This window comes from Sinocyclocheilus rhinocerous, unplaced genomic scaffold (genome assembly GCF_001515625.1).
Source record: "Sinocyclocheilus rhinocerous isolate Xijiao unplaced genomic scaffold, SAMN03320098_v1.1 scaffold174, whole genome shotgun sequence".
Taxonomy (NCBI): domain Eukaryota; kingdom Metazoa; phylum Chordata; class Actinopteri; order Cypriniformes; family Cyprinidae; genus Sinocyclocheilus; species Sinocyclocheilus rhinocerous.
In genome coordinates, this window is record NW_015646289.1 from 1,312,358 (window position 1) to 1,334,119 (window position 21,762).

General features: G+C 37.0%; 4 protein-coding genes across 7 annotated transcripts in view; 3 read left to right on the forward strand and 1 right to left on the reverse strand.

Annotated features, from left to right (window-relative positions):
• Window positions 1–506: 506 nt before the first annotated feature.
• Window positions 507–4,992, reverse strand: LOC107707239 (fos-related antigen 1-like). Of its 2 annotated transcripts, none has more exons than XM_016511205.1 (4): window positions 4,563–4,992; window positions 3,753–4,010; window positions 2,670–2,777; window positions 507–2,571 (listed from the first exon to the last, which is right to left on the reverse strand). In XM_016511205.1, the coding sequence occupies exons 1-4, from the start codon at window positions 4,680–4,682 to the stop codon at window positions 2,005–2,007; spliced, it is 1,053 nt and encodes a 350-aa protein (XP_016366691.1). In that variant the 5' UTR covers window positions 4,683–4,992; the 3' UTR covers window positions 507–2,004. The 2 variants fall into 2 exon arrangements, with proteins under 2 accessions (XP_016366691.1, XP_016366689.1); XM_016511203.1 differs by having other exon boundaries at window positions 3,753–4,013; window positions 4,563–4,991.
• Window positions 4,993–8,007: 3,015 nt separating this feature from the next.
• LOC107707241 (protein YIF1A-like) lies at window positions 8,008–11,422 on the forward strand. Its single transcript, XM_016511209.1, has 9 exons — window positions 8,008–8,075; window positions 8,372–8,410; window positions 8,752–8,993; window positions 9,172–9,276; window positions 9,609–9,687; window positions 10,178–10,235; window positions 10,514–10,669; window positions 10,791–10,884; window positions 11,085–11,422. Exons 2-9 carry the CDS (start codon window positions 8,380–8,382, stop codon window positions 11,241–11,243), a joined length of 924 nt encoding a protein of 307 aa, XP_016366695.1. The 5' UTR covers window positions 8,008–8,075; window positions 8,372–8,379; the 3' UTR covers window positions 11,244–11,422.
• Window positions 11,423–13,084: 1,662 nt separating this feature from the next.
• On the forward strand, window positions 13,085–16,350 carry LOC107707240 (forkhead box protein N2-like). Of its 3 annotated transcripts, none has more exons than XM_016511208.1 (5): window positions 13,085–13,129; window positions 13,601–14,207; window positions 14,296–14,417; window positions 14,566–14,621; window positions 15,824–16,350. In XM_016511208.1, exons 2-5 carry the CDS (start codon window positions 13,647–13,649, stop codon window positions 16,114–16,116), a joined length of 1,032 nt encoding a protein of 343 aa, XP_016366694.1. In that variant the 5' UTR covers window positions 13,085–13,129; window positions 13,601–13,646; the 3' UTR covers window positions 16,117–16,350. The 3 variants fall into 3 exon arrangements, with proteins under 3 accessions (XP_016366694.1, XP_016366693.1, XP_016366692.1); XM_016511207.1 differs by lacking the exon at window positions 13,085–13,129 and adding an exon at window positions 13,151–13,198; XM_016511206.1 differs by lacking the exon at window positions 13,085–13,129 and having other exon boundaries at window positions 13,535–14,207.
• Window positions 16,351–18,201: 1,851 nt separating this feature from the next.
• LOC107707242 (atlastin-3-like) overlaps window positions 18,202–21,762 on the forward strand; it is an 8,250-nt gene continuing 4,689 nt past the window's right edge. Inside the window, exons 1-6 of the mRNA XM_016511210.1 lie at window positions 18,202–18,425; window positions 18,618–18,752; window positions 20,079–20,183; window positions 20,271–20,321; window positions 20,878–21,045; window positions 21,145–21,283. Of these exons, the coding sequence (XP_016366696.1) occupies window positions 18,222–18,425; window positions 18,618–18,752; window positions 20,079–20,183; window positions 20,271–20,321; window positions 20,878–21,045; window positions 21,145–21,283 (802 nt within the window). The 5' untranslated portion in view covers window positions 18,202–18,221. The remainder of the gene's footprint in view (window positions 18,426–18,617; window positions 18,753–20,078; window positions 20,184–20,270; window positions 20,322–20,877; window positions 21,046–21,144; window positions 21,284–21,762) is intronic.

Here is a 21,762-nt window from a genome sequence, read left to right on the forward strand (position 1 = left end):
TTTTATTGTCCTCATTTGTAAGTCGCTTTGGATAAAAGCGTCTGCTAAATGACTAAATAAATAAATAAAAATAAATATTATAAGAGCATGAAAGTGTTTTTTGACCTTGCATGCATGTCAACCTGTTGTTGGGGACTCCCAATACCAAAATATGAACCTTTCATAACCCACAATAGGGACACTTTAGGTCTGATCGTCGTTTTGTAACCACAGGCTATGAAGTGACAAGGATCTTTTCATACATATTCTCATATGCTTGTCACACAGAGCATGTCTCTCACTATGTGAATTTTTCCCATAAACAGACACATGAAAAAAAAAAGTTTATCCTGAGCAGAATTGTATTTGTTTTAATTTTTTCGTACAACAATTAAAGATCAACAAGGTGTTTAACAGCTGGTTTCAGTTCAGAGGCAAATGTGTTTATGACTCATTGAACATTTCTGTCATCAGGACATCCTAGGAGGAAACTGTGCGCTCAACCTCTCATTTCCTCCCTCCTTGTACCCCTGTGTGCTGCGAGAGATTTGCTTTCTATATAATCACTTGCTAAACATTTACTTCATTGCCATATTATTTATGTACCCCCTGCAATAAAATTACAGCTATAAGGGGGCTATATATCAACTTCAACTGATATTTTTCATACAGTATAAAAATCAATAGAAGTCCTCATTTTAAGGCACTCTAGTATGTTACAAAACAGTTCAGGATCACAACATTGTTTTGTATTCCCAATAGCAGCACATATTTTCAGTAATTGTTTATTAGATGTTAAATAGCATGCAACATTTTTCCTTATTAAAGGAACTAACATCAAATCAGTAAAAAATATATTGTTTTCAAAAATAAACAACTCTATATGTGGTCAAGCAATAGTAGTGTACGCAATACAGCATAAAGTATATATAGTTTACTTCTACTGGCCTGTGAATCACACACCTTTGCACTTGTAGAGAAAACATCCTGTATAGTAACAGTTGAAGTGTTTCGTGAAGGTAAAATATTATTTTTGTAACCAGTGTAACAGTGAACTGTCATTGAAGTGCACATTCTCAGTGTTGAGTTGTGGTGTTGCAGACATTGTATGTGAAGAACCAGGTAGGCTGCATCCCTTCAGTTTCTTTAAAACTAGCTTATTCAGCATACACTGTTATTATAACGCTGTATTTCTTAAAACCAAGATTAAAAACATAAAATAACAAGACATTACATTGTGTAAATCCACAAACATGTGCATAGCAAGATAGTATAACCGATCAAAATTCTAATCCACATTTCAGTTGAGATCTTAACATCTCTAAAATTGGTAACGTAATAATAAATAACGTAATAGGCTCTCTTTAAAAATGGCTTTCCTGAAGTAACTGACATCCCTTCCTGAAAGGCATAATGGTGATAGATCTACACTGTGCTTTCACTCCCAAAGCAACCTCTAAACCTTTTGCTAGCAGGCCAGATTTTTAACTGCTAAATATGTAGTTGAAGTAAATTACCATAAATCAATAATACTAATATTAATGCCACTACAGTCCAACGTTGTGGCTTAAAAGTCAGTCGGTTTTCTTTTCAGTGTTACATACTTATGTGCTGTAAAAATGTCAGTCTACTTCATATAAAGGATGATAATACATTTCACTTTGCACTACACATGCTTAAAGGTGAAGTGTGTAATTTCTACTCCACTAGCATCACCAAATGAAATGGCAAAAATACCTTTTCCTGAAAACTTACTCCATCTGTTATTGGTTCATGCCTACGAATGGCATAGTTGGGTCTCCTTACTATGCTGGGATAGGAAAATGTGTTTTAACGTCAAAAACGTTACACACATCACCTTTAACTTGTGCTTTTGTATTCTTATAATGCATTCAAGTTGCTTGATAATTGCCATTAATAAAGGTAAACAGAATACACAGGTAAAAGCATAACATTTATGCTTGTATGTATTAGTAAGGTCACTTTTGGAAAGCATAAACACTTTCCCGCACAGCAGATGAGAAATTAAAGGGTGAGGATGGATGGTGAATTGAGAGAGTGATCTGACTGATCTCCACTGCTGCTGCTGCGGCGATGAGAGACGCCACACGGTTGAGGGTTACGAGAAGACTGGCTGGTACCGTGACAGCCGGCGAGATTGAGAGCTTGGGATGAAGTCAAAGAGCTGGTATCCAGTGAAGAAGAGGGGTAGCTGAAGACCAGGCTGGCAATAAAAGGGGTCAGAGATGGAGTGGAGATGAGGACAGGAGTATGAAGAGACTCTGATTCCAGAGGTATGCTGGTGACAGTGGAGGCTGAAGCTGGAGGTGGGATGGTAATTTTGGGCTTGGGTTTATTAAGCTTGGCGTGACTCTTTGATTCTCTTGAAGGTCCAGGAAGATCAGGGTCCACAGGCTCAATCTTGATTCCACTCAGCGTCGGGAGGTCACTGTTGGAGTCTGAGTCCGAGTCCTGGACTTTGCAGATGGGTCTATGGGCTTCAAGGACCAACTCAAGCTTCTCTTTCTCCTTCTGAAGCTCAGCGATCTCCTTCTGCAGATGTGATTTTTCATCCTCTAGCTGGTTAGTTTGCTGTGAAAGGAAAGAGTTCAAATGTTCAATTCGGGTCCAAGTAATGCAAAGACATTTTGATTGAAAGGAGACATGGAAATTAAGCAAAATTAACTTACATTTTCCAATGTGTCAGTCAGTTCACGTCGACGATTCCTGCACTTAGTCGCAGCCATTTTGTTACGTTCCCTTCTAATTCTACGCCGCTCAAGTTCCTCAGGGGATAGCTGGAGTGAGAAAGTAAAGCAAATATAGTAAAATATAATATATAATATAATATTCATGCAGTAGTCTGACATTGTACGCACCTGTAATAAATATAAAAATAAAAAAAAAATTATAATAGTAATAAATAAAAATCATTTTATATTATAAAATAAAATCCTTATAATTTTAAAACCCTGTCTAATTAGAACCATCCAACCTAATTGGTCAACTCAATTTTTATAGTTGATAAACATGTGAAAATACTGCCATCTAGGGGATGAGATTTTTCATTTCATTTCCAATTCACCAAATACTTTTGAGGCAATGTTGCAATTTTCATCTCTGTAATTACTCTATTATGAATCTGTTTATATTCCCTTAATTAATTTCACGCTCTCTTTCTTTTGTGGGCATCATATGCAGTTTCCTGACCTTGTATTGATGAATCACCTGCAAACACCCTAGTGACTCAAGTATGAGTCATAATATTTTACTCCAGTGAATCACATGATATCCCATTTCCTGTCTCATTATTTCACTCTCACAGGAGTCAGGCAGGATTTCATGAGTTAATATTGAATGAGCATCTCTGGGTTTCATCTGGGGTTGATGCTGTCTTGTAAATAGCATACTATAAGATCATTACATGTAAGTCAGTCTTTTTGAACATTCAAAATTAGCGTTTACAGTTGAATACATAGTTCAAACTTAAATAATCCCAAATGAAATTCACACCCTGAATGTATCAGCAAACATGTTCATGCATACAGCCAATACAGGATATTACACATTTCGGGTCTTGCACACTTTGATTAGGGCCTGCCTCATCTTCAGATTTACACGCATGGCTGGTTTTGGTTTTGGCCAAGACCACCGGCAGAAATGGACAGGATGACAGGTGAACATAGTAAAAAAACATGCTGTCACAGTCTCCCGGTGTGACTCATCACGGCCTCATCACGTAGACAGACTGACAGCTATTAAATTGGACTTACATATTCATAATTTCTGCTTCTTGTTGAGCTGCCAACAGCCATAGCTGCTCTAATAACACCCGGCCGGGACAGATGTGATTGGGAAAGTTGAGGATTCATATATGGGATTCTTGGCGGCAGTGGGTAGGATGGTCGAAGTGCCCTGGATGGTCCCGGGGTGCCTAGAATGGAGGGCTGAAGCATCCATTGAAGGTCCTGGTTTGAAGTTATGACATTGAGACTGGGCACAAACTGACTGGATCCTGCCACAGAATATTTCTGCTTCAAAGTACAAGAGACACAGACAATATATCATAAGTTACCAACGCAGTGGCATTAGATATTTAGGGAGGAGACTTTATTATATCTCATCATGACTCAAAAACCCATTGTTGTTGTGTTTGCAGAAACACACCCAGATATAAACACCAACCTGAATCATTAAATCTCTTATTATTATTACTTTATTACTGTCTGCCCTGGTCTCTGTTTTGGCTATATTTATTAGGTCATTAATCCTAAACAGGGGCTCTTAAATCTACTCTGTCCACAGAGAAGACATCTAAAACGTGTTCAAAATAAATAATGGAATGTTAAGACATATGAATTACAACTAATTTCTAAATAAATGAAATTTTGAGTATTAAGGCATAATGATGTGTTAAAGTTCATGATTAAAATGTTACAAAATGTTACTTTTTGTCTTAAATGAACAATTTAGAAAATTATACTGTAACTGTCATTTATTATTATTCATACATATCTCATACTCATCTTGAATTTTAAGAGTATAACAAATGACTTAAATAGATACGAGATAAAGACGCTTACCTGTTGTTGTGGAGTTGAGACAGCGATTGTAGCGAGAGTCGCAGAGCTCGAGCCTGATCCAGAGCCGTTATCTGGGAAGGTCCGATCGATTCCTCTGCCCAGGTTTCCGTAGTGGTACATGTATGCCGTTGACTCTTCAGTAATCCAAAGGAAACTGTTGACCAACTCTGTGAACTCTTGACTAACTCTGTGAACTCTGTGACGCTGCTTACTTTTCAGGGTCTGCTTTCCCAAAAAGGTTCCTCTTACTTATATATCACCGACAGTTCATGGGAAATTCAAAAGCAAATTAAAAATCCACCTTATTGCGGGAAAGCGGTAGAATCCACCACGATACGCCTGGGGGAGTCTAACAGTATCTGTCAACGTTTAAATGTTCATATTGCCGACAGAGGTAGAATAAACGCTTTATGATATGTGTAATACAATTCTGTCTTTCTGTCAGACTGGTGGTTCCGAGTGTTCACCAGAATATAAATAAGTGATCAAGAACGGTACCGTTTTCGCCCCTCCCATTTTAAGGGAATTGGTGCTGCCAGTCTTTAGAATGACGTATGGTCACATGGAAGATTACGTATATGACCATATATGGGTTTTTCCGGGAACTCCTTCTGTTTGAGTTAGTGATAGGCGCTCTCGTAATAATGAAAACTCTGAATCGAAACTTGAGCGTTTTACAACAGCTTTCGTTATTTATTATTTAGTTATTCCTTCGGAAATCTATACAGATCTGGACAGTTTCTGTGCTAGCACGCGGGTTTGTGTTAACACTTGGTAAGCAGTGTGTGGTCTACATTTAATTGGACACACCAACCAATTCACGTATTCTTCCGATGAGTAAATACTAGCGGCTGGTCTTCCACAAGTGAAGTCGTGTATACACTGAGGTTTCGGCACGTTCCAGTGGAGAGACCACATTAAAGCAGCATACAGTGAATGAATGCCATGAATGAATGAATGCTCATGAAACAATTTTCCCTGCCTTTCACCATTCCGCTGAATCATCCCTACAGCAGTAAATAGGAAAATGATTCAGCTAAATGGTGTCAGGCAGTGAAATCTGGATTAATGACCTTTCCTTTTTGTTTTTGAAAACCACAAACTGTTGGGCAGTTCACTGTAGACCTGCAATCTGGTGTATTTTGAGCGCAAATATTTTACAATCACAGAGCAGATACTTGAAGCAAACTTGTGCTTTTTAGGTAAGTTGCTCTCAGCCCAGTTTCCTGTTACAGTGTTCACACCAGTGTCCGAAAAACACACAGTGTGTGACCATTTATGCGAAATGCTCAATATACCTATTATATAAATATTTAAATATAAGTAAATATTTTTGAAATTATAAGATTAATTTTAAATCTGAACAATTATGACTGTTACCTGAACAACATCATCACCAACTACACCAAAAAATATTACAAGGGGCATTTTAATGTAATCTATGATCATTCTTTATTATATTTGGTGGATTTTTTTTTTAAGTTCTTACCCTGGTCCCACTGACATCATACTTAGTTGCTGAATTACAGTGCACATTTTTCTAAAATATGTTTCTCTTGTGGGTTGTCCAAATAAAATTAATATCATGAAAACACAACAACGTACAATTTAAATTTTTTTGTTTATTTTTCTTTTTTATAATATGTCTATTAATGTTCAAACACAGTCACTGTTGTTTGTCACCACTATTCAAGGTCTACTCCTTTTCAGCATCATTATGACTCATTTTTAACTGTCCAGTACAACAATGATCTGTTTGTGCCCAAGGAAACAATGTTTGTAAAAATGAAACCACAAGAATGAAGTGGATATCATATCTAAATGATATCTTGCCCATTCTATGTTTGAGAAATAATTGACTTCCTTTGGTATTCACTGTTCCCTTTGTCCTACTTTTGATTGTGATGACACTCCCCTTTTGCAACTCTCTGCAACATGCCTGGACATGCAGGCACGGTGCATCTTACCCAGATAGGATGTGCTGTTACCCAAGGCTTGGTACTGATGCAAACAATTTACCTGTGTTGATGTTCTGGACACTTAAGAAATGAATGGCACTCCCCATCCAAATATGTTGCTATTCTTTAATTTATCACAAAAAGGTTAGTATCCCAGCACTATACCAGATAATTTACAGTATATGAAATAATAAGCTTATTATTTCTCACACACTTAGGTGAAATTTTAACATATTATGATGTATGAATGCTTTTATTTAAATTATTTGCATTCTCACAGTAATGGACTTTAACTGTGACATGATAATTATGCATCAACTCAACAAATGAAAGCAATAAATGATCAGAAATTTAACTAGTGAATTGTTTGGCCTATTACAACAAATACACTGGAGTGTCTCAAATCCATGAGTGCACAAAAACAGTAACTCATAAAGAGGACAGATAAGTCCAGTTCGTTCTAATAAGTGAAAAATATGATTCTAACTCACTGAGCTTGTTATTTTATTTTATTCTGTAAAGTATGGCTCATTGAATATTTAAATACTTAACAAATAAATAAAGTGAGTAAATACACAGACACACACACACACACACACATATGTACTTGGAATTAGATTACATTTTACAGTTTTTCTCAATTGCTAACACACAAATCATTAAACAATTCACCATTTCCTCACAACTATATAAACACAATCTCAAAACTACACACCAACTTGTGCAAACTTCAAACTTCCGGGTCAAAGTCAAACATTTTAGTCAAAAACACATTCTCTTTTGTCAGACTCAAACTTTGATTGTACTTCTACTATGTACTGTATAAGTAGAGTAAAAACCCTGTAGATGAGCCTGCAGGCCAGTTGTCCTCATGGTCATTCCATGCACAAGAACATTAGTGCTTTATATTTCATCAGCAACAAATGACCTTTGACCTCGTCTCCTTCATTTTTCTTTTCTCCTCCCATTCCTCTTTGTCTCCCACTACCAGGATTAATTTTCCAATACACATAATCACCTGTGCACTTCACCTGTGTTCGTATTGTCCTGAGATTCTGACTGGTGTGTCATTTTGCTACTTAATGTTCACACACACACACACACACACATTTTTCATTCAAGTGTATTAAACATTACATTATACCAGGATTTCCCAAACCAGTTTTCATGAGGGGGTTTGTGAATTGATCAAAAGCTGTCTTTCAAAATGTATGAAAACTGTAGAATTTAATTGTAACTATATACACACAAAATCGCAGAAAAATAAAAAGGGATAAACGTGTGAAACTCAATAAATGTGAAACTTAATAAATTACCAGTGAAACTTGCCGCTGTTTTACGATTTATTTTCCTTTCGGTTGCCTAGTACTACGCAGCGCCACTTTATTTTTTTTATTGCCTTGCTTACAGCCAATCAAAATGTAAGAACTTCAGTCTACGCAACCGTCATTTTAACCAATGAAATTGTGATATTTTTCATCTCTGCCACGCAGGCACGTTTCTCATCAGCCAATAAGAGGCGAGGCGAGGCGGGTGTAAGGGTGAAGGAGTACCTGTGAGTATAAGCTAACACTAGAACTTATTTAGAAAACAATATTTCAAATTTAAGTTATAGGTGACTACCGATCGTTTGCATCCGCGACAAAATAAGGGTTTTAGTAATAATTCTGGTACCGCATTCAAGACTAATCTGACATGTTTTGTTAGGCATGTTTCAGATTAGCTACATAGCAAGCTAGTGTATTATTAGTAGTCTGATGCTGACATCTGATGCAACATATTAGTGGCAGACTTTAATCGGTTGTATTGCAGATTTAAAGCTAATCAAATTGTTTTTGGAATTCAAAACAGCAGAGAAGATGGATTTCCAGCAGCATGGATACCGGGCAAGTACGTATGAAAGAACTTGGCAAAACATTGTTGCTCTTTTAGATACGTGGACAACAACATACTGTTCTTTAAAATCAGCAAAGCCTAAATTGATTACATCACGAGCAGTCTGGCATCAAAGTGCAGTAAAGTAATTAGACCTAATTAGATATCTTGGTTTGATGTCGTGTTGTGTGAACTCTTTAACCCTTTGCCACATCATATTGTAATTAGTTACTTTAACACAGGTCATAGGTGAAGAATGAAATTTGAAAAAGTGTTACGATACTTTTTTTTTTTTTTTTTTTTTAATGCATAAGCAGTGATGTTGCTTTATCAGTGATTTTTTTTTCCCCATGCAGCAAAACCCAGAGCCAGAGCATCTCCACCCAGTGGGGGTCCGCTTCTTTTTGATGACACCAGTTCTGGGCCCCCACCCATGAACAACCAGAACTACTATAGTTCAGGATATAATATGGCTGATGCATCGGCAGGAGGTCAAGATCCTGGAGCGGGCAGCCTCTTTGCTGATCCAGTGGCCAGTGCTGCCATGATGTATGGCTCATCACTTGCCAATCAAGGCAAGGATATTGTGAACAAAGAGGTGAGATGCCATGTTCAACTTAAGGTATCACAGGTGTATGTTATGTCAATGAAGTGGAAAGAGTTGACCCAACTGTAGATGTCAATCATGCATTGCATCTGTCTTCTGATAAATGTTAAGTATCATTATTTATTGTGTAATTGATTTTATTTTTCTCCCACCTTGTCATCTCTTACAGATTAACCGATTTATGTCGGTGAACAAGCTGAAGTATTTCTTTGCAGTTGATACCAAATATGTTATGAAAAAACTGTTGCTTCTCATGTTCCCATACACACATCAGGTAAAATATTCATTTCTGAATCAAAGAGATAATTAATGTTTATTAACATTATTTTCCTCATTTTAATTACAATTGCTTTTTTACTGGACTTTTTTTTAACTCTAAATATTTAATATGCATTAAATATAGCGTAAAAAGTTAATTTAAACTATTTTACTATCTTGTTACTTTATTATAAATGAAATTGTCAAACTTGTCTTGCATCACCCAGATGCATTCTAATTTATTGCAAAATGTAAAAGCTTTATCTTACACTTCTTTGAACAGGTTTAAAGTAAACGTTTTTTGTATGCTATTTTGTATTTTTTTTATGCATACTATGATATCATTAGGACTGGGAAGTACGTTACCACCGAGACACTCCCCTCACACCGTGCCATGATGTCAATGCTCCAGATCTCTACATACCCAGTAATTAATATTTATTATTTATTCTGAGCAACCGGACAAATCGTTGATCTACAACATTATTAAATCTCTACTTTTAGAGAATGCAAACTCAAGCTTTTGTGCCATTTTGTTGCCACAAGTGCCACTGTAGTGGATTTTCAATAAACTCTTCTTCTCCTACAGCCAGTTTTCGCTCTCAGTTTTCAGTCAAGTCATGGCAGATTATCAGTTGAAGAGAATCTTGCTGAGAAAGTTAGATTTTATAAACATGTTTATCCCTAGCTACCTGAAAAATAACTCCTCCTAATTGCACAGAGATTTTAAGGGGACTCTTGCTTCCTTGAGTACTAGGATTTAATGCAAGACTGCACATTAAGTATGAGCAGCATTACCATGCTTGCAATGCGTTTGCCATGTAGTAAAATCAGAAACCATGTATCTGTGCATTTATAAAGTTGTTGCGTTGTCTGCACTTATGATTTCATCATCAAACCTTTTTGTTTTCATCTAGCAATGGCTTTTATCACTTACATTTTACTGGCTGGAATGGCTTTAGGAATCCAGAAACGGTGAGTAGTAGTGGTGTTTATAGGAGACTGACTAAACACACTGATGTTTCCACTTTATGGATGTTGGAGTGCTTGGACATCCTAAGGGATTCATATAAAATACATTTAATAAAATAATCTATTAGCAAACTAGCCTATAACATTCAGTAACCCTCATGTGACCCTACTAAATGGGATTCATATCAGTATGATCAGCACTGCCACATTCAAGTAATCTTTTTGACAGTGTTTTATATGAGACATGATTAATAATTTTTACGTTTTCTCTAAATGTTCAGGTTCAGTCCAGAGGTTTTGGGTTTGTGTGCAAGCACAGCTCTGGTTTGGATCATCATTGAAGTTCTTGTCATGTTGCTCAGTCTTTACTTGCTCGCAGTTCACACAGACCTCTCAACGTTTGACCTTGTTGCTTACAGTGGATACAAATATGTGGGGTATGTTTTGGTTGGATATCATAATGTATTTTACATGTCTGTGGAAGAGCCACATTTGTAACTGGATCATGTGTTGTGTTTCATATAGCATTAATTATGTTTTTTTTCTTCTATTTTTCAGGATCATTTTCACAGTGTTGTGTGGACTGCTCTTTGGCAGTGACGGCTACTTTGTTGCTCTTGCTTGGTCTTCTTGTGCTCTCATGTTTTTTATTGTAAGTTTTGTTTAGAAATATGGTGCTTACATATTTATGTTTTTCAATACATTTCTCCAATTAATTTTAAAATGAATGTTTTTTTTCAGGTTCGTTCTCTAAAAATGAAGATCCTGTCTTCATTCTCAGCAGACTCGATGGGTGCCGGAGCCGTTTTTCAATACATTTCTCCAATTAATTTTAAAATGAATTTTTTTCAGGTTCGTTCTCTAAAAATGAAGATCCTGTCTTCATTCTCAGCAGACTCGATGGGTGCCGGAGCGAGTGCCAAGCCCCACTTTCGCTTGTACATTACCCTGGCATCAGCTGCCTTTCAGCCAATCATCATTTACTGGCTCACCACTCATTTGGTCAGATGACCTACAGTATTTATACTATGAAGGAACTTTAAAATGACAATGCTGGACTGGGATGGTTTCACATTTTGGCATTGTTACAGAAAAGTGGCGTACCGTGGTTGTGTTTTTTCACAGAGGATTTATGTGGTCTGATCTTCAATATTGGCTTCATCAGCATTGTCATCTGCCGAGCAATTGTTGAAAATATAATTTTATGTTTTTACAGGATTGTGTTCTTCTGCCGTTGTTTTCACATGGAGAAAATGGGAAAATAGCAGTTTGACTGCTCTTGTGTCTTCGCCATGCTGCTTTAGTGTCACAAAATCCAGACTTCATTTTAAGAGGCATGCTGATTTATCTGCCCTGTGATGTGCAATTGGTGAACACGTTCAACTCAAGTGTCCTTCTTTTTCTGGTTTTCTGTGCATGAACAGCAGTGTTTTCTTCTTTATAGCAAAATAAATCCCATGATTTAGACTTTTAAGATGTTTAGAATTGTTTATATCTTGTCAATTCAAGTACTTGATATGTTATGATACCAATAGTCTACAAGCAATACGACTTGATAGATTAGGTGCACTATACATATTAAGTTTGAGTTCAGCTGCTGTAAACACTTACTAAAGATAAACATAAGATGTTTTTCCACCAAATATGTGACCCTGGACCACAAAACCAGTCATAAAGTAGCACGGGTATATTTGTAGCAATAACCAAAAATACATTGTTTGGGTCAAAATGATCGATTTTTCTTTTATGCCAAAAATCATTAGTATATTAAGTAAAGATCATGTTCCATTAAGATATTTTGTAAAATTTCATACCGTAAATATCAAAATTTTAATTTTTTATTACAGACTTCATTTTAAGAGGCATGCTGATTTATCTGCCCTGCGATGTGCAATTGGTGAACACATGTTCAACTCAAGTGTCCTTCTTTTTCTGGTTTTCTGTGCATGAACAGCAGTGTTTTCTTCTTTATAGCAAAATAAATCCCATGATTTAGACTTTTAAGATGTTTAGAATTGTTTATATCTTGTCAATTCAAGTACTTGATATGTTATGATACCAATAGTCTACAAGCAATACGACTTGATAGATTAGGTGCACTATACATATTAAGTTTGAGTTCAGCTGCTGTAAACACTTACTAAAGATAAACATAAGATGTTTTTCCACCAAATATGTGACCCTGGACCACAAAACCAGTCATAAAGTAGCACGGGTATATTTGTAGCAATAACCAAAAATACATTGTTTGGGTCAAAATGATCGATTTTTCTTTTATGCCAAAAATCATTAGTATATTAAGTAAAGATCATGTTCCATTAAGATATTTTGTAAAATTTCATACCGTAAATATCAAAATTTTAATTTTTTATTAGTAATATGCTTTGCTAAGGAATTAGACAACTTGGACAACTGAAGGCGATTTTCTCAATATTTTGATTGTTTTGCACCCTCAGATTCCAGATTTTCAAATCGTTGTATCTCAGCCAAATATTGTCCTATCCTAACAAACCATACGCCAATTTAAAAGCTTGTTCATTCAGCTTTTAGATGATGTATAAATCTTAATTTTAAAAAAATTGACCCTTATGACTGGTTTTGTGGTTCAGGGTCACATAGAGAAGTACAAGCGGCCAAAATTAAGCTAAAAAATAAAGCCAAACTCGTTTCAATTCATGAGTGTCTCTTTAAGGAGGGGTCGCAGGAGGCGCGCCGGCTGCAAAGCGTCCTTCTGGTTTCCAAGGAAACGCGGGAAAGGACAGAGCGCAGACAGGACAGGATAGTGCGAGACATAACAGTTTCTTTTGCAGATATTTTAACACTTTGACAGAAACTTTAAACTTATAAGAGAACAGAATCGGAGACTGGATGCTATAAATTCGTTCCTACTTGTTTAGGTAAGTTTTTCGCTGTTCTGTCGCTCTTTTGTCTTGGCATAAAGGCTTCACGCGAGCATGAATGCTTGGGTAATTATTCTAAATGTAACTTAATATTCTTGCGCCATTTTCTCAGGTGTATATAGACCATGTGGCTTGGCTTTCCGTGTTTGTCAGGTGATAGAATAATCGATTTGTTTAAAATTCTCATTCATATTTCGCACTAATTATCAGCAAGCTGTCCATCATACCCGTGTTTGTTTAGCGCCAGTTGAATATGTTATTTCTCGGTTGACTACTTTGCTCAATCATTTACTCGTAGTGCACTCAGTATTGAAAAAGTAATGATACAGCCTCCTTCCTGGGTTTAATACATTCAAGTTATTTATTTGTTTATTTATGAAAAATTCTAATAAAAAAAAAAAACCTCTGTGCTTGTTTAAAAAAGTATATGTGCAATGCATTAATTACACTGTTTGTGTGTTTCTGCAGTTCAACAGGTGAATGTGTGGACCTGTATCTTGCAGCTGAGAGACCGATGGAGAAATACACACAAGCACTGCCACCCCATTCTCCTTTACATTCCCCCCAAAATAACTCCGAAGCTCTGTCTCGATCCCCCTCTCTTCCACAGCCCGCTGCTGTTCTGTCTGCGTCCCTCCCTTCCTCCCCAACCACCCCATACTCCTATCTTCACTTTACATCAACCCCTCGGGCATCTGGAGGGTCACATTGCCTCAGTCCCTCCACAGTATCTGACCAGGATGACCTGACCTGCCTCAGCTGGCTGCATCAAAGAGGGAACCTGTTGCCTTTGCAGCCACTGCCCAAAATCACCACACTGCCCCAGACATTAGATCCCATTCCTGTCCAACAGCTGCCTTCCTCCGGTGCCAAACCCCCGTACTCTTTTAGCAGTCTCATCTTCATGGCAATAGAAGATTCGGCTGAGAAGAGGCTCCCTGTGAAAGGTATTTATGAGTGGATTGTCGACAACTTCCCCTATTATAAAGAGGCTCCCGGTGGATGGAGGAACTCGGTCCGACACAACCTTTCCTTGAGCAAGAGCTTCCAACGAATACATCGAGACAAGAGTCAAGTGCGTCAGACTTCCAGTCAGAATTTTCTGAACTCCTTAGTCTATGCTGATTAGTTGTTTAATGAAATATTCCTGCTTTGTTTTGCAGTCTGTTGGAAAGGGCTCATTATGGCGTGTTTGTCCAGAATATCGGCCAGCTCTTCTGGAAGTTCTTAGAAAAACTCATTATTGTCATCGTACCAACAGTAACTTGCTGAACAAGCCTGTTTTGTGAGTTTGATTTGCTTTCTTATGATACACACCACCTCCGTAAGGCTTAATATTGAATTATCTGATGCATTATGCACAACGGCAGAAGAACAAATGACTCGTTCATTGGGATACTGATACATGCATATCTGACCGCCATTCTGAACAGGTTGGAGGCGGCTGATAATGGGCAGAACACCTTGGGTGAGACTATGGAAATTTCAGGTATGCCACAACTGAACACAGCTTCTAAATTTAACTCTAGTTAAATTTAACATACTGGAATGAGTATGCTCTAACAAAAAAGTTAAATTATAGTTATACCTAGTGAAGTTTAGTTAAGTGTTCAGCCTTGGCTCAAAATTGGTCTTTGGTTTCATCTTGGCATTCCAAAAAACAATCAATTACACATACAACACAACAGACCAAAACATCTAGAATACCCTAAATACAGCATATCTATAAATAAATATTAAATATAGGAGCATGAAATTCCATGAATGTTAAACAGTTATGGATACAGACACGTTATACACTACTGTTCAAAAGTCTCTTATGCTCACCAAGGCTGGGTTTATTTGATTAAACGTTCAGTAAAAACAGTAATGTTGTGAAATATTATTACAATTTAAAATAACTGTTTTCTATTTTAATATATTTTAAAATGTAATTTATTCCTGTGATGCAAAGCTGAATTTTCAGCATCATAACTCCAGTCTTCAGTGTAACATGATCCTTCAGAAATCATTCTAAGCCTATTTGCTGCTCATGAAACATTTTGAATTATCATTGTTGAAAACAGTTGTTCTGCCGTGAGTAGAAAGTTTAAAAGAACAATATTTTTTGAAATATAAGTCTTTTATGTCATTATAAATGTCTTTAATGTCACCTTTAATCAAATTGTGTCCTTGCTGAATGACAGTTTTCATTCTTAATGACCCCAAACTTTTAAATGGTATTGTGTGATATGGTGTTTCTCTTGCACGCACTGTTTTGTTTGCTAGCCTTTATCCACTTTTTCCAGACACGGCATGTTTGTGAGCTGTTGTCTTGGTAATGGCCGGACATTACCCTAGCAACCTATAGCCACGTTAACATTATGGTCGTCCTCTCTGTGTCAGGCTGTTTTACTACAGGGTCACTTAAGTAAAGAAGTCTCAGATAACAGACCGTTTTCTCTCTTCGTTTGCAAAGATTTTTCACCATACAGTACTAATTAAATAGTAATAATACAATAGTACAGTAACTGAATTAGTGTTTTTTTTTGTGAATGAAAGAAAATATCCAGCTGTGAGTTTTATACAGAAGAGAGTCACAGAGAGTGACTGTCACACTAACTACTGACCTGTTCTTGTAGTCCACTGTGGTTATGTATGATACACTTCTCTTAATTCCATCACAAACTGTTCTATTTCACTGTTCCTCAGATCTAGATTCTCTGTCTTCAAACCCGCCGTGCTCTTTGACACCAGATCACGAGGAGCTGGTCCCCATGGAGTCTGTGGATCTGACAGAGGTTGTCGGCGAGGATTCAGAGAAAGATCCACTGGCAGACAGCGGTTACATTGAGTTACACTATTACCAGTATCAGCAGTATCAGTACCTGGTTCTTCCAGGAGACACTGAGTTGGACCTGGAGACGGTTGAGATACTGCAGCTTGATGCAGAGGCTCAGGAGGCTGCAGGGTCACTGCTTGACCTCGCGGGAGGCAACCTCTGAGAGCTTACCTGTGTGCTGTGTACAAGCAAGGAGGGTTAATGGGGAGATGGGGCCACTGTGAGAACTCTAGGCTTGATGTACTATTGGCACCTTATAACTGCCTGAACTTTTACTTACTGTCATGAAAGGTGCAACATAAGCAATTCCAAATAATCTAGTGATTCGAATAAAACATTTGTAGGGACTGACAACAGCACTGTGAGGATATCCTTGGTATTAGTGTATAATAGGTAATAAAGCATCTGCAAAATGCTTCCATAAAGAACAAAATATTTATTGTTTACTGTGGTTGAAAGGTAATATTTCATGTACTTCCATGCCATTTTAAGTCCCTTCCATTAAGATTATTCTAAAGATTTGTTGTGTTCTACATTCAAATTAGAGGGATAAAGTTCTGATGTGAGTTTTGAAGAAAATACGTTTTTTTTTACAGTATAAAATTGTTCAGAATTATGAACATGTTCAAGTATTATTGAGATAAACTGCCAGCTGTTAGATTGGGTAGATGGAAAGATTAATATCTAACCCTTATTTCTTGATTGTTGATTATTGTCATGCTACAGCATTCTGTAGTGATTAGTTTCCTGTGTAGTATGATGCATGTCATATTTTGCTTTATTCACGTGTTTATTTTAGTATGTTTAACTGGTTGACACTAAATGACACTCTGACCCCATCCTCTTCATGTGTAACTCATGTAGCAATAAAGTACTAAAATGTTATGTTGAAGTCTTTGCCTGATTTAAGCTATGATATTATAAATTTAAGTTTTAATTTGCAAGCTCTTAGATGACAGATTTAACCAGAAGACATTGAGGAGTGAATTAGTGAAGCTATTAATGTCTTCTCATATGGCTTCATTTATGAAAATGACACATCTTAACCTTTAGATAATGGTTGCTCTGCAGTGGCTTGTAAGAAAAAGGCCAGTGTTCTGAAAATCTGACCTACCTACTCGAGATGACCGACCAGTAGTTTAAACTGTCATACTTGAAGCTACAACATAAGGCATAAAAACTATCTAGATGCAATTCTAATGTAATAGATGAGCTGTAAAAGCCTATCAGGATATGCTGTCACCATAGGCAGACTATATTGTCAGGCAGGACTAACCCACAACCCCACCCTAAACCTTAACCTATCATTAAAAGGATGTAGTTTGGGTGGGGCAACCGGAGAGGCAGGTCAGATTTTCAGTACACCTTCTATGTATGTGATCTTTTTAAATGAAATAGTATTGCACTTACCCTTACCTAATGAATCATGTGAATGAATTTAACAATTTATTGCCAGAAAATTAAATTTAATAGGAAGCAAATAATTATAAATGTATAAATATTTTTTTTCTTATAGCTTTAGGATGTAGAATCAGCTTAAGAGTGCGAGCTGATTTTGAGCATGTGCTATAACAAACATATTTAACTCAAGCTCTGCATAAACCAGAAGCTGTTGTGTAATGTAGTAAATGAGATGTGTTCATGTGTAGTTCTTGGTCCTGGCTACACCAAAAGTGAAGGCTGCCATACCAGTGTGACTCATTATGGAAAACCTAGAAGACACTCCCTAGATGTCTGGCAAAACTTTTTTGAAAAAAAGGGGGAAGTATTGCTTGTACTATTGCCAGGTTTATTTCAGTTAGTCTGACTTATTGTCAGTTGATTTGGTTCAAAAGAAGTCAGACTAAATGAAATAAGCCTGGCTTATTTGGTAAACTTGTTTCTGAAACAGGCCCCCGAACACAATCTGAAGCCACTCTGAATGCGTTTAATGGTTGACATGAGCAAGTTCATATGTTCATTTATCATATTTGACTGAAGTTTCTTAGTGGCAGTTGCCTCGTTTCTCATTACTACATGCAACGCATGCCAACAAACCCTGCCCTGCCAGCCAACAGGGCCAGTACTGTCTCAATAATGCCTCCCAGAAATCTGTCTTTGATATCCCAGTCTTTGATATTTCCAAGCAGAAACTAACAGCTAGCTGTAAAGGTCAAAACTCATTGTGGCATGCACTTGAATATGAATGTGTGACCTAATTTTATTGCAGCCAATAAGCTGAAACATTTTTATTGTCGCCCATAGTAAGCGTGTGATATAGGACAGAGGATGAGAGGCGATCCTGGGCCAGTTCAGATCGTGACAGTCAACAAGGAGGATCACTCCTTTGACCTGGACACAGAAGCGCTCAGTCGAATTCTGTTGACGCCTGAGGTTCGAGATAAGGATGTGGTGGTGGTGTCTGTCGCCGGTGCCTTCCGAAAGGGGAAAAGTTTCCTTTTGGATTTCATGCTCCGATACATGTATAGGAAGGTCAGAAGAAAAACATTCAATATTCAGATCATGTAATGCAGCACATAATTGAAGATGTAGCAAAATGTACCCAGTTTTAAGATGACACTTTCTAATATAACTGGAATACTGGTGGTGTGCTGCTCTTGAGCAGGAAGCCAGGCATATTTATTCCCACTGTAAATTCACCTCTTATTATTTTGTCCTCTCCAGCCTGGTCAGGACTGGCTTGGGCAGGAGAATGAGCCTCTGACAGGTTTCTCCTGGAGAGGAGGATCAGAACCAGAGACCACTGGCATCCAGCTATGGAGTGAAGTTTTCATTGTGCGGAAGAAGGATGGAAGTGAGGTAACAAGCACCTAACAGCAAACAGCTCACTGTGGTCATGTGGTCTTATTCAGAACTGGTTAAAGGTTTTACTTCCATTTTTTAAATACCAAAAACTAATGCTTTTCATGATGGTTTTAATGGTTTTTGAACATCTGCGCTCTTCCACTAATGCAGCCAGTTAGAGTTGTGGACGTGCAGTCAGTATTGAGAGAGAAATAATGTGTTGGAATAATAGGTAACATTTACTAAGTATGCACGTTAGATTGTGAAATCTGCATGTGAAAGTTTTCACAAACATCTTTCTGTGTGAAAGGGGATCATTTTGACAGTGTTGTTGGAAGAACTTTTCTGTTTGTAGTACATTGTTGTCATATAAAAATACCATAAAAATTATTCTAACTTTACGAAAAATTGTAGGAACAACTGATACCACAGGTATGCAAAAAACACATACTCTGGGTGGCCTTATAATTGTGTTATGATGAAAATTATATTTCATCTTAACATGATTAAAATTAGAATATATTATATATATATATATATATGTGTGTATATGTAGTTAAAATAAAATTTATATTTCATCTAATTTAGAAAACTTTAACTTCACTAACATTAAAACAAGGTTAAGAACAAATATGTGTGTAAGCATGTGTTGTGAATTAGGCGTAATTTGTTTTAAGGCTTTTGAGATCAGTATTACGGACTGATTCTGTATATGACAATGTGCAGTTAAATAGATGCATTAGAAACTTTCAAATTTAGTTGTAATATATGTAACATTAATAAATCTTACTAAACATAGTTGGGATCAATTATTTGTTGCTTCCTAGTCTGAGGTACTGAGAATCATTAAGTGAAATTCCTCACAATTCCTGTCACTAGTGGAGCATGTTTGAGATATGGTGTGAATAAAGAACTGAGTTTGAATGAAGAACTAAATGATTAGTATTAGCCAGTTTCAGTTCCCCAGAAATTCATTACGACAGTTGCATTATGAACTATCTGATATCTGATATCTTACCAGATCCAGTCTGTATCCAGATCAGATGGTCACTGCAGTCACCCGGATCCAGTACGTATTCAGACCAGATGGTGGATTATCTGGTGGTTCATGTCCAGTAAGCAGTCTGCACTTGCAAAAACCCTGATTTCAGATTCATAGTAAGTTTGTGGTGAAATTCTGTCACTTCCTGTCAAGATTTTGTCATCTGTGATCTGGCTTAATGTTAATGTTTTTACAGAAACCATCAAATCACTTTTTCACATCTTGAATCACTTCCGGTCACTTTCTCTTGAGATTGAAGAACCATTGTATTAAAAAGAGCATTTTGTTTTTCTCTATAGGTTGCTGTGCTCTTAATGGACACACAAGGAGCATTTGATTCCCAGTCCACAGTGAAAGATTGCGCTACTATCTTTGCCCTCAGCACCATGACCAGCTCTGTCCAGGTTTCCACAATGCATCTCTACTATTTAGCCACAAATGAGTTAAAAGAAGATTGGAATTGTATCACAATTCCTTTTTTTTTCGTGTAGATTTATAACCTGTCACAGAATATTCAGGAAGATGATCTACAGCAACTTCAGGTTAGTCAAATCACAACTAGCCAAGAATACAGCAGTGTCAATCTGAACTGATTTATCTTGAGATTGTCCTGCAATTTTGATCCGGAGAATTGATCACAGATAAATTATTGGGTTAAATGTAACTTGATTTTAAAAATTAATATAATACAGTTATTATACTTAAAATTTTCTAATGTAAATGTACACTAATGTTCAAAAGTTTGGGTCCGTAATATTATGCAATATTAATACAGTTTAAAATAACTGTTTTCTATTTTAACGCAAAGCTGAAATTTCAGCATTATTATATTATCTAGTCTTCAATGTCACATGATCCTTCAGAAATCATTGTAATATGCTGATTTGGTACTCAAGAAACAGATATTATTATTATTATCAAAATGGTTATGCTGCTTAATATTTTGTGGAAACATTAATATACAATTTTCAGGATTCTTTGATGAACCCATTGTATTTACATCTGTAACAAGAATAATAATACTGGGGTAGTACCACGGACAACATTGTCTGAGAGCTCAGGACAGATTTTACATATAACTTGAAAGTTATATATCAGAGGGCATGTGTATTAAAGAAAACTCTTATGCGTTCATATTTCCTTCATGCCGACTCAAATCTTTCTTGCCCGCAGTCACTTATGTTCCTGGTCAGAGACTGGAGTTTCCCGTACGAGTACAAATACGGGTTTAAGGGAGGAAGTGATTTCTTGGACAAACGTTTGCAAGTATGTGACTAAGAATGATACTCATGTTTGGTATGTTCAGTTGTGTGTGCGTGTGTCTGTAGTGATATCTCTTTTATGTGTTTGTCTGGCGGTGTTCAGGTGAAGCCGACTCAACATGAGGAGCTTCAGACAGTGAGGGAGCACATTTACTCCTGTTTCACCTCCATTTCCTGTTTTCTCTTACCACACCCTGGCCTGAAGGTGGCAACAAGTCCTGCTTTCACGGGACAGCTGTGTGGTATTAGACTTTATTCATGTTTTACTACACGTATTACCTTGGGATCGGCACAACTACCAGAGCATTTAATAGTGCCAGCAAGGATCCATCTTAAAAACACCATAATTGTTCTTTTTTTCGACTTCAAAACATTTTTACACCAATTTTCATATTACTTTGATCAAAGTGCCCATCCCTAATTCTGCTGGTACAAAAATGATATACACTGCTAAAAGTTTGGGGTTGGTAAGGTGTTTTTAAAGGCACAATATGTAATTTTTCGCCGCTAAAGGGCGCTTATTCAAAAGAAACAAAGGCGTAGTTTGATGACGCCGTGACTGAGTGTGGAATCATGGGAGTTGTCGTCTTCATCCCCACAGCCGATGCAATCCGACGGGACTCGGGCAGAAATCATGTTCATGGATGAGCTAATGATTTATTAACGTAGTAGAATGAAGCAGGTGAGGCTGAAAGCCATCGAAGCGAAACGAGGCCGCTGA

Coding starts and splice junctions, on each gene's coding strand:
- LOC107707241 (XM_016511209.1), top strand. CDS start 8,380: ATGGATTTCCAGCAGCATGGATACCGGGCAA. Junction 8,411..8,751: donor GCAGCATGGATACCGGGCAA/GTACGTATGAAA, acceptor TTCCCCATGCAG/CAAAACCCAGAGCCAGAGCA. Junction 10,885..11,084: donor GTGCTCTCATGTTTTTTATT/GTAAGTTTTGTT, acceptor AATTTTTTTCAG/GTTCGTTCTCTAAAAATGAA.
- LOC107707240 (XM_016511206.1), top strand. CDS start 13,560: ATGTGCAATGCATTAATTACACTGTTTGTGTGTTTCTGCAGTTCAACA. Junction 14,418..14,565: donor TTGCTGAACAAGCCTGTTTT/GTGAGTTTGATT, acceptor CATTCTGAACAG/GTTGGAGGCGGCTGATAATG. Junction 14,622..15,823: donor TGAGACTATGGAAATTTCAG/GTATGCCACAAC, acceptor ACTGTTCCTCAG/ATCTAGATTCTCTGTCTTCA.
- LOC107707239 (XM_016511203.1), bottom strand. CDS start 4,682: ATGTACCACTACGGAAACCTGGGCAGAGGAATCGATCGGACCTTCCCA. Junction 2,778..3,752: donor GAAGCAGAAATTATGAATAT/GTAAGTCCAATT, acceptor TTCTCACTCCAG/CTATCCCCTGAGGAACTTGA. Junction 2,572..2,669: donor TGACTGACACATTGGAAAAT/GTAAGTTAATTT, acceptor TTCCTTTCACAG/CAAACTAACCAGCTAGAGGA.